Source organism: Polistes canadensis, unplaced genomic scaffold (genome assembly GCF_001313835.1).
Source record: "Polistes canadensis isolate GaletaPanama2010 unplaced genomic scaffold, ASM131383v1 scaffold_2, whole genome shotgun sequence".
Taxonomy (NCBI): domain Eukaryota; kingdom Metazoa; phylum Arthropoda; class Insecta; order Hymenoptera; family Vespidae; genus Polistes; species Polistes canadensis.
Genome location: NW_014569549.1, coordinates 260,392 through 272,971, shown reverse-complemented (window position 1 = coordinate 272,971; position 12,580 = coordinate 260,392). Strand labels below are relative to the sequence as shown.

At 32.2% G+C, this 12,580-nt stretch overlaps 2 protein-coding genes across 2 annotated transcripts; both read left to right on the top strand.

The window, feature by feature from the left end:
- The first annotated feature begins 3,392 nt into the window (after positions 1-3,392).
- On the top strand, positions 3,393-4,385 carry LOC106784586. The gene is made up of 2 exons (XM_014744311.1): positions 3,393-3,906; positions 4,006-4,385. Exons 1-2 carry the CDS (start codon positions 3,393-3,395, stop codon positions 4,383-4,385), a joined length of 894 nt encoding a protein of 297 aa, XP_014599797.1.
- A 1,709-nt stretch (positions 4,386-6,094) lies between these two features.
- LOC106784576 (keratin, type II cytoskeletal I-like) lies at positions 6,095-9,908 on the top strand. The gene is made up of 6 exons (XM_014744300.1): positions 6,095-6,695; positions 7,047-7,154; positions 7,261-7,359; positions 7,405-7,427; positions 7,532-7,730; positions 9,889-9,908. Exons 1-6 carry the CDS (start codon positions 6,095-6,097, stop codon positions 9,906-9,908), a joined length of 1,050 nt encoding a protein of 349 aa, XP_014599786.1.
- The last annotated feature ends 2,672 nt before the right edge of the window (positions 9,909-12,580 follow it).

Below are 12,580 nucleotides of genomic sequence, written 5' to 3'. Positions count from 1 at the left end.
TAAAATAATTGTTTTAGAAAAAAAACTTATATGACAAATATTTGATTATTTGAAATTACGAACAAATAGATATGTGTTTGAGTTTATTTACGTTCTTTTATTACATTTTATGTGAATTTATTTTGAAAACTATACGGAGATATTATATATGTGCAAAAACGTTCGATTGGGATACAGAAACAAAGATTATGCTCATATATTTAGATTGAAACGCAATCTTTGATATTCGAATAACGGTTTAATTCGATGAAAGCTGTTATAAGATACTACTTTGATAGAAAATCGATGGATCGAACTAATATAACATAAATAAATAATTATGTAAATATGATTAACTTTCTTTTCGGATAGTTATATATATATTGGGGCCCCAGATACGAAACTTTTTGTTGATCGATCATGCGGGAAAAATAAAAAGAGATTTATCGTGGGCAAAAGCGGCTAACTTTCATTAACGTTTTACCGTGTCCAATTTGAATGGAAAATAGGATAACCACATGCTCGATCGGTTGAGATTAGAGAACAACTCTTATTATACTTTCGATGATAATCATTATTCAGAGCGTCGCGAATATTTAATACTTATTTATGTCCTTTTAGTTTTTTTTTTGTGATTAACGTTAGGAAAAATAAAATACGGGAAATATCTTGAGAAAAATATTTCTATCTGCGTCTCTGTGAACATGCATGTACGGCCCAATTACAATGCACGCATATCACTGCGTATAATCGCAGTGATTTGTAAGAGAAAAAACGACTAATCTCACGTAGGTCTGATTCATGTTCTTAATTATGCCAACGTGAAGGTTATCACGTCAAGAAGATCATAGAGGATTCTTTATTTTTCCATTGAAATGATTTAATTTGTAAAACTGATATAATATAATTGTTACAAATATTACGTTTATTTTTCTTTTTTTCATATTTTAATGTTAACGAAGTTTGTTATTAAATTCGAATAAAAGTGATACAAATAATCGAATTATTAACAGAATGACGATTAATTTTGAGCACGGTAAGAAATTTCTTTGATTCGAATTACGACGAAAATAAATTGTCTTGAAATATTTGTACCGATTGTGTGTGTGTGTGTGTGTGTATGGGAAAAACGATTTACAGATCGAATAATACAATCGATTTTCCGAAGGATACAATAATGAAAAAAAAAAATAAAAAAAAGTAAATAACCATTTGATGAATTATTAGGCCATTAAATTAGATCTAACATGATGGAATTCTGTTAATAACCTAAATGATAGAGGCGAATAGTTAAGAGTCACCGAAGCAGCGACTAGAAAGAAGAACGAACCGCTCTCCATCCGTTCGAGATCCGACAATCATTAGCGTGAAGGTGGGCTACTGAGAGACAAAAGGAAAGGGACTTTTCAACGAAAAATGTATAATATATATTATAATATATTCATGCATGAAATAAAATACTTTGAACGATTATTTAGAATCTAGGTATACTTAAACACCTTATGTTATGTTATCCGGCATGATGAGAATCTACGATGCGTACAATTGAACTGAACTGAACAGCCCAAGTACGATACGCGTTAGAGTGTATGAATGAGAATACGTGTGGTATAGCAAACTCGATAGGAAAAAGGATAAAGGAGCCACCCATAATCCTCGTGAAAATCAACTACCATACTTTCTCGTAGACCGATATATCCGTTTGAACTGGCTGCTGTTGCTGCTGCTCGAGTATGGGGAGCACGAAAATCTAGAGATCGGGCACAACCCATTTTAAAGTAGATTTCATTTTTCTTTAAGCTCGATTTAACGCGTCTATTTTGTTCTTCTTTCTTTTTTCCGTTTTTTTTTCTTTTTTCATTAACCGACAAATCGTTAAAATATTTTATTCAATCGATTCATTTCTTTTTTTGCAATTTCTCCCCCCTTTTTTTTCTTGATCGATTTGCAATAGTTCGTCCTTTTGATCTCGTTTCGTCGAGATTGAAAGTAATATAAGTCATTTGAGTTTTATCGTTAAAAAAATCGAACTAAATTAAAATCACTAATTAAAATTTAAAACAAAAATATATGTATATAAACATAATTAATTGTATTAATCTAATGGAAAGTTGTTAAAAAAAACATGACACGTGAAACACGCATTTCAGAAAATCCGTTCTTTACCGAGTTCGGCGGGGGCTGGGGTAGGGAGGGGGGAAATTGGAAATATGAAAGACTGTTGCCTCCTCTTCTGATTCCGTTGAGAAAACGTTCAATCCGTTGATAATCCGTTGTTGGCATCTACGAGAAAGTTTTCTAAGATTTTATAAACATCATGCAGCGGAGAGAAAATCATCCATGCGAAGGAAATAAAACAGGATCTGTTAGATGATTGGAATATGTTTCTCGATTGAAAGTTAACAACTGAAATGAATTTTGTGTTTGTTTCGATTTATATTAAAATATGGTGAGGAATGGGGTGGAGTGGGGAGGAGGAGGGGTTTCTATCATGCGCTTTCGCATTTCATCCAGTGTCCCGAAATTGGTTAATTAAATTGAACGAATTAGAAAATAAAGAAGAAAATTAAATTCAACGGGATTCTTATGATAGCGTATGTCGACGATAGGAGGGAGGGGCGGGACGGGGTTCAGATAAAAGCAAATGATCGAAATAAATCGATATTGGGGGGGGGATATCGAAAGAATATTTTCCATTGGATCCGACCTAAAACAAAACTAAAGGAAACTAAAGATCGATCTTTGCTCTCATCGAAACGTTCACTATGGGTTTAGTCATAGTTTTGCGATCTCCGTGGTTTTGTTTTTTTTCTTTTTTTCTTTTTTTCCTTTTGCTGCCCGTAAATTCGACTGAGAGATTCGAATTCTCCGCTCTATTTGACGCTTCCTCTCACCGGGCGATAGCCGACAGTAGCCACACTAGGAAATAGATGAAAGAAAGAGAGGAAAAATGCGTTCCTCCTCTTCCTCCTCCACCTCCTCCACCTCTTTTGATGTCCATGAAGTTAAAGTAAAAGAAGAAGAGAGTTAGAGCGTTGGTTAATGCTACTCTTGAGTTAAGAGAATGTATGGAAACGGCCGAAAGGCAAAAAGGAAAAAGGACTACACGGTGGTAAGTCGCTCTATATAAACTGCAACTATCCGATGCAATAACCAGTGCAGTATACGCGCCTCGTCTGTCAGCTTCGAGAGGTCCTTTTCTTCATTTAACATTCAAGATCAATACATTAGATCGAGGAAGAAGAGACAGGGCAAATTTGGTTGTTCTTGTTGTTGCCGTTTGTAGACAAAAATTTAATCGATCTTTCTTTGAAATTTCTAACAGAAAGAAAAAAAAAAAAAAAAGAAAAGAAAAGAAAAGAAATAGATAAATATACAGTGTAATCAATAGTAGTATATCAAATAATTTCAATATGAAGGGATTTGCCAAGATAGCTTACGAAAGTTCGATCAGTTATCATCGGATCTTGGTGATACTTTTATTGTTAGGATGCGTTAAAGCGGAAATCGAAAGACGTAGTTCGAGACAAATGGTTGAGGAATCTCCCGAAACTTTGTCGTCGAGCTTGAACAAGGATTGTGGAAAATCATACAGTACCACGTGTCTAAAATTGGACGTGGTATCATTTTTGGATAGATTATCGGAATATGAAGAATTAGGATTACTTCCTGGTTTGTCGGTGGTCAAGGAAAATGTATCGGCTGATTTACCGGCAACCGAAATCGTAGCCACCCTTGCAAGAGATTTTCCTAACGACGTTGAAAAGAGATTGGACGCATATCTCGTACACAAAGTTGGTAGTTATTTGAATTCTCATTCGATATCGATCAAATTGTTCGATCCTAAGACGTTCGAGGCTGCAAGAAGTTTCAACGAGGACGCATTGGCCCAATTGGGTTTGAACGGAAATCAAAATGCCGAAACAGGTTTATATATATATATATATCGTCTATTTAATTAATTTAGATAAATGATTAATCGTTTTTAGGAATCTAATTGGTTCGTTAATTACTTGTTTTTTTTAGGACGTAAAAAGGGGAAAGGAGGAAACGGTGGTTTGATGGCAGGTCTGATGATGATGAAAGGTACTCTCGGGGCTGTTGGTTTTGGCGCGTTGGCACTTCTCGCCGGTAAAGCTCTGATGACTGGTTTGATGGCACTCATGTTATCTGCGATCGTTGGATTGAAATCACTCGCAAGCGGTGGCGAAAAGAAGACCACTTATGAGATTGTTAGCAAGCCGGTTTACTCGAGCTCACATACTCATAGTTCCGAGGAACATCACGGACACGGTTACGGACATTCGGGATACGGAAGATCTCTCGATTTGGTACAAGATACTATTCAGGAAGCTGTACGAAAATACGGGAATGCGCGTGATCGTCGAGCTATCAGACCAAATTAATTTCATTTTATTTTCATTACCGAGTACCTGGACTCGCCATTGCACGAGATCATTCAACAAACCTTTTTTTTTCTTTCTTTCTTTCTTCTATCATTTTCTATTCTCTTCTTTTCTTTTATTTATTCTTTTCTTATTCACGTTAAAACTAAACCGTTTTTCTTTATCACAGTTAGTCATACCTCGTCGATATCCTTTGCATCATTTTCTCTTCTTTTTTTTTCTTCTTCTTCTTCTTTTTTATTCCTTTCTCCGACCTCGCTTTCTAACCATTCGCTCATAAATTTTCAACTAATCACTTCTCGTCATCGGCACGTATCATTTTTCTTTACCCTAAGTCGCATCACTGTTATCGTATAGTACGAATTTATTTTTTTTTTTTTTTCTTTTAAATTATTTAGATATTTATTGAGAACAATGCTCCTCAATCGGAGCGGCAATGCGTATATGTGACTGTTATTTAATTATTATAAATACATCTAAAATTTTGTTATAAATATATATATATATATATTTATTTATTTCATTGATAATTTCTTAATAAAATCTATTTGTGATAACGTCCAAAATGTGGTTTTTATTATTATTATTATTATTATTATTATATTACCTGTTTATTCCATTTAAAAATTTCCAACGAGTCATTCGAAATTTGTTGATCCGTGCTTTCATTCATGCCGCATTATTTGCAATCATTTTCAACAACCTCATTGGCATTGATGTGAATGAAAGTATCGAATGTAAGATGTGTATCTAATAACTTTTGCGGTTGTGACCTACTATACTTAATATTTAAATTAATTATAATATTATAAGTGATATATATAAAAAAAAAACAAAAAAACAAAAAGGAAGTAAACGAAGTTTTATATCCTGGATCGGGATGTTCCGTGTAGTTTTATTTTTATAAATAATATCTCGAATGCGAACAACATTTTATTTCCTTCGACACCGACGTAAAGCAATTTGATATGCAAGCGTGAACGCGTGGTCAACATCTCCTAGGTGTTTTCTCTTCCCATAAAAGAATATTATACGTATCTTATTAACGTAATAATAAAAAAACAAAATTTATATAATATATAATATATAATAATTATTTAATATAAAATTGCAAAAGAGAAAGAATAATTTTGTATCGTATAAATAAATTATTTTTCATTAATCCCAAATATTTATAATACTTTTGTTTATTCGTAGCGTTTGTTGGATTAGATTGAAAATATTTGATTGAAAAAAAATTTGAAAAATTACTCTACACTTTAGAATAAAATTTAACACGTTAATCGGAAATCTTTCTAATTGAAATGTATAAAATTAAAAATTAACAAAAAAAAGACAAAGATATATGGAAAAACATTGGTAAATAACAATTAGCGTTGATAAAACGAGGTCAGATTTTTGTTAGAAATATTCAAACGCGTATCGGATAAACCAAGCGAATGATCTCTTCAAGGATCCGTTGATCTTAAGGTCAGGAAACTTATCATTACGCTATTGTCGCGAATAAGGTAAATGACAATCGTGACAGACTGTTGAAAAAATATCAACGGGTGACATAAATATCGTTGTATATAAGAGATCAACGTTTTCGAAATATTCAAAAGCAGAGTCAGTCGAGGTACGACTGAAGTGTCAGTAGTGAGTGACGACTTCTTCATCGTCACGGTAATCGTCATCGTCACGTTAACAAAGTGTTCATTATCGGATCGATGTTGACATCGAGAAATTGGAATAAAAACGAACGAATGTTCGTTCTATGTATTATCATCGCAAACGTGATTCGCGTTAACGGGTTGAACGATGAGAAAATTATTCCCATTAAAAATAACGATATCGAATCTTACAACGATGTTCGTCCGATCGAAAGATCGATTTTTAATTATCGAAGAGCGGGTTTACGATTGGACATTAAAATAATAACGAATCCTTTGACGAATTCTACGGATAAATTAAAACACAAAGTTGACAATTTTCCGGATTTTCCGAGTAAGGATTTAGGTCAATGCGTTCTCGATCTTTCATTGAGTTGCATCAAGAAACGTTTTGCCAAATTATTCGATAGTATAGGTGATTTGAATGAGATCACGTTGATTGGACAGAATGTTAAATTGGTTAAAATTAGAAAACCACGGGACGATCGTAGATCGATCAACAACGGTGACGTTGAAAACGACGAAATTCGACGTAGCATTGATGATTTTTTCGACACTTTCGTGTTACGCATTACTTTGCCAAGGTGGAACGGAAAACGTGAGAGGAGTCAGATCGATTTGATGTTCGATGAAACATCAGGCGGACCAATTATCGAAGGTTCTTCTAGAAATAATTCGTTTAATAATTCGTCTGATTTATTAACACCAGATTTACGGATGTTTCGTTCATTATTTTTTAATGATTTACGAACATTGTTTGAATGAAGAAGTGGGTAGAGAGGAAGAATTAATATTTGCGTATTATACATTTAATTACGGCATTTATAAAATCAAGATATATTTAAAAAAAAAAATAATATCTAAGTTAAATTTTAAATGAGTCAAATTGGTATATTGTCAGTCCGTACAAATCTAGTGTTAAAGATTATTTTGTATTTTTTGGTCGAGATGAAAGTTAATATTTTTGAAATCATTTCAGGAAGAGGAATAAAAGGTGGTGGAGGAGGAGGAGGAGGTGGAAAAGGTGGAGGAGGAGGTCTCAAGGGTGGTGGTGGTGGAGGAAGATGCAAGATGATGATGATGGCTATGCTTATGCTTGCTAAAATGAAGATTATAGGTAATGTCAAATCGAGTATTTCTATTTTTAAATAGAAATAAGCATCTGTAAGGAAGATGGGGATAAATTGTTACTTAATAAATGATTATTTAAATGTTTTATACAGGTGTGATAGGAATGATGGCGATGAAAGGAATGATAATGGGAGCAATGTCATTGATGATTTCAACCGTGATGTTAATGATGAAATTTTTGAAAGGTGGAGGTGGAGGTGGTCCATGGAAAAGTGGTGGCGATGACGGAGGAAAAGGAGGAGGAGGTGGTGGTGGCGGTGGTGGAAGTAATAAATGATTTCAAATTAAATTAATATTCAAAAGTTTTACACAAATGAAACGCATAATTTTGATTGAATAAAAATCATTTTTACAGGTGTCAAGGAAATAATTCTACTGACAAAAATACCAAGCGGAGGTAATGGTGGCGGTGGAGGTTATGGTGGAAATGGTGGTGGTGGAGGAGGATATGGTGGAAATGGTGGTGGTGGAGGATACGGTGGAAATGGTGGCGGTGGAGGTTATGGTGGAAATGGTGGAAATGGTGGTGGTGGAGGTTATGGTGGAAATGGTGGTGGTGGAGGTTATGGTGGAGGAAACGGGGGAGGCTACGGAGGAGGAGGAGGTGGTGGTTGTGGTGGTAATGGCGGAGGAGGAGGATGTGGTTATGGGGGAGGAGGTGATAGTTATAGTCTACCAGCACCCGTCTATGGTGTACCAAGTGGTGGTGGTGGTGGTTACGGAGGTGGTTGGGGTCGCAGTTTTAGTTCTTCTATCATATTACCGCAACTTCAAGCGAGTCATAATAATATGAAATCAAAAAAACATTCTTCTAAGCCTTCACTGATGATTGGTGAATCAATCGACCATAAAGAGAGTTTGGATTACGAAGATTTTCAAGATTCGAATGATAATCTTACCACGATTCGACCTTATTTAAATCCATATAATTACACGACATTACCAAATTTTTTAAATATTAATAGATCTGTAAATGTTAATAATAATAATAATAATAATAATATATCATTGAATTCTACTTCGATTGATAGAAAAGTCGAACAAGCTGATTCATCTTACGGTCTCAATGTATTACGACCTGTTTATACTAACCAGTGGCAATCTTTCGAAAATACGAAAACGATTAATACGTCGAATAAGAAATTAAACGATGATCAATCCGAAGGAACAAACATAAATTTATTAAACACAGGATATGGTCCAACTTAATACAGGATTTGTTATTTTAATGAATACAGAATTATAATACTAAAGAATAAAATTAATTATGAAATATACACTTATATGTGCATCTTTAATTGTTAGTTTAGAATAACGCGATAGATTATTTTAATTATTATGATAAGGTTGTGAAAATAGTATATAGCGTCAAGTAAAAGCGCTCTCTGTTGCACGATGCTTGAACTTTCTAGGCACCATTTTTGTTTAATTCATTGCTGGTTAGGTTGCAATCTACAAAAAATGATGATAAATGTATACGTTTAAAATATTCTTGTAATTATTTTCTATGAATGTTATTTTTAATAAAAAATCCATATATCAAATATTTCATTATATTTGTTCATTTATATTTGTCACATTAAATAGAATAATTGAAATCCTTTCACCAAGAACCTTGGCATTGTGCCATAACCTTCATAAAATCCATGACGAATACCGATTGGGAGATTTCAATGCTTGCAATGTACTACTGTTACTACTTAGTCGATCAAATAATCAAGGAAAGAATTTAAGTCAATTCTAATATGGCATGATTATAATATTATATTTAATTGTAGCGAAAAAAAAATTCTAATTAAATAAAATTTACTAAAAAACCAAAATTATGTTTGTGATATGTCATAGTGAAAAGAAAAAAGTGTGTATTTTTTTATTATATTTATTTCTTTATTATATAACAATAACGAATTGGAATGAAAAAACAGGAAAAAAAGAATTCTTTTAATTTATTCCTCTTTCAAATATATTTATGAAAATATTTATTTAAATTAGATACTGACGATCGAAAAAAAAATGATTAATATAAATCGTATTCCATTGAGTTTTTTTTTTTTTTTTACTAACGATAAATAGACGACCTACATGCATACTCGCGTGGCAGATGTTAGGTTTTTAAAATTCAAAACACGTTGAGTTTTCGGTGTCCACAACGCGATTGAATTTGAAAAGAGTAACGGGCATACCAATTTATCGAACGAGCAAAGCGTAAAAGATCTAGGTACGAGAGAGTCTACTTATCGGTGTGCGTGTATGGCCACGCATATTACTTTTTCGTCTATGTTCTCCTTCTCCATTGCAAGTTTATAGTGTTCGGATCACCGTTAGACAACCCAACGATTAGATCGCGATCGAGAAAGGATCGAAAGAGGTATCATGATCGGTTACCGATGTGGGATTGGTCAACATTGGAAAATCGGTGAAAGTTTTTCCTGTCTTGTAACAAAAAGGTAAAACACTGATCTATGTTCCAGAAATAAGTAGAGTTCGCGTTTTAGAATAGGTGTTTCACTTTCCTCCTTTACATTGGAATGCATTTAAGAAGGGAAAATGTTTATTGCATTTAACCGGATAAATCCTTAATTATGCGACTTACTTAATCTAATTGAAATAATAAATTATTACTTCGATTGATATTAATTATTAAAGAGACATTTTTCATTTTATATTGGAATAATCAATTTTTATACTGCGTGAGAATATTCATTTCTGTTTACATTTAGAATACGAATTATATGGTTAACGTTATTTTTTTTTCTTTTTTTTTTTGACAGCCACGTTGGAATTATAGGCGATTGATCATTGAACAACAACAAATAAAATAAAATTAACATATAATATTTACGGTAAGATTATAACCGGTTTATCGGTGAAGATGGATTTCACCACACTTTTGATAAAAAAAAAAATAAAAAAAAGGAAAAGAAGAAGAATAATTTATACGTATGTGTATACACACACACACGCACGTTTTTTCTTTCCTCATAATAAAAAATGTTCCTCAGTATTAGAAAAAAAAAAAAAAGAAAAACGTTACACGTCCCAATTCTTCATTTTATGATTGATTAATTTATTCCGAAATAAAACATTGTTCCTTTCACCATATCATTAATACCAATTACGTTCCAGTTACTTGGTCCATTTTAAAGCACGGTCAACGTGTTTCTCATGTTAAATGTCATATTTGAAATAACATTTATAAAAATGATCAAATTTACTTTCGAACGTACACTATAACATGTCACGATTGTTACTTACTTACTTTCGATTAACAACCTCGGTTGCATTATCGGGGTTGAGGGAACATTGAACCGTGTAATTACATGATTATAAATCAATTTTATTGAACAAAAAAAGAAAAAGAAAAAAATGTTATTATTTATACTTCCAGTTGTTAATAACGAGGTTAAAGGACAACAAGAAACAAAAGATAATAATTTAACGACATTTAAAATAAAGTATACCACTTTACACACTTAAATATTCATTTATGAGAAACAAACTGAAGAAAAAAGTATTTAGTTGTTATTTCAAAAAAGCCATCTCACCTTTTGCTAAGTTTTCTCGCAAATATGGTATTCAGGCTACGTTTGAACGTAATGTACTTCTTACTCTTCCATGGGTAACGAGAATAAAAAAAATATCTTTAGGAAGATAAATAAGAATAAGGTTAGGTTTCTTCTATGGAATAGACGTTTTTCTTTTTTTTTTTTTTTTTCTTTTTTTTCGGCAAACAAATTTCCCAAAGAATATACTTCTATGGAAAGTCTAAGTGATCATATATATATATATATGTATATATTTATTTTTGGTTAATATTCCAACGTTTAACCAAAACGAATGAGGAAGTAAACACGGGGCCGAGGTTACCTACATACCTAACAACTTAACTGATAAGTAGGTCAATGGAATTCATCCGGACAGAATGAACACTCGACCGGTTGGTTGGTTGGTTGGTTGGTTAGTTGGTTGGCCCACCATCGCATCTTCGATCACACGTTAAAAATTCTATTCAAAAATTTGTTCTTGGAAAATTCCTTTAAGCTCGACCAATATAGCAATAATGACCATATATTCATACTTAATTTTTTACAATTGTTAGTAACTATGTGTTTACTTTCGTATGAGATCGTTAAAATATGATGTCAACGATGTTAGAGAAAGTTCACGTTTTGAATAATAATTATTCAAGAAACAAATAATGACAACGAGAAAAAAAATATCGATCAACTGTTATCGTTGATTAAAGTTGAATGAAAAAAAAAAAAAAAAAAAAATTATCATTTTAATCGTGAAAATAAAATTGATCGTTGCATAACAGTTTTATAATTAAAATTGAAAGTGGTATATCTGATAAGCGCGACGATTTTAATAGTAAATTCACTTTATAAACGTATACCTGTTTTAGTAACTTGATCTGATTTGATTAAAATTCAACTACGCTAGGTTGTGTGAGAACGTAACAAATTTAAACGTCTAGCGTACCGTAGTCATTCATCCGATGAATGAGAACACCTTCACCGCGATTATATTAGTGAAAAGCTTCCGACCTCCGGAAGCCATCAATTTACGTTAGGAGAGATGTGAGCGTGTATGTTGTATTCCTCTCTATTCGCGTGATATAACTGTAAATTTAATGTAAACAAATTTAATCGTGTAAACTGTGACAACGTTTTAAAGAATAATTTATATCAATCATTTATGATGATTATATTTCAAAATTTTGGTTCATTATAAAAATGTGTCAACGATACTCATTAAAAATTTCGTGAAATAGAAAATAAAAAATTCCTCTCCCCCTCTCCCCCCATCATAAAAAAAAGAAACGAATAGAAGAGAAATCTCATTGAATAGAAAATGTTTTTCATTTTTTTATATCTATATAATAAAAAAATAAAATTAATTTCTATTTATAAAGAATTTGATTATATTATATTATATTTTAAATATTATCGTTGAGAGAATTAAAGCTTTTCAATTCATCTAATTATTTTATTATAAAAATGATACGATGATTCTTTAAAAACAAATGAGCATTTAATGAAAAGTATAGAAGATGACAAGCGTACTACAGTTCGTTGGAAGATGGTAACCGGTCTATGCCCTTATAAGTGTTTAAAACTGTATCATACAACGGTCTGATGCAACACGCGGGTCCAGTAAGCGTGGAAGAAAGCCTTGGAAAAGATCGTTTGTAATTAATACACACGTTATACGAAACAATAAAACATATACGATGAACCGATAAGGAAATTAATAAAATTCACGATAAGAAGTTATAGATTAAAAGGAGAATAAAAAGATTCGTTAGAAAAATCATTTACAAAAATACAAAACAGTAATACGGAATCATTGAAAAATTGGTAATATAAATAATATAAAAAAAAAAAAAGAAAATAAATATAAATTAATTAA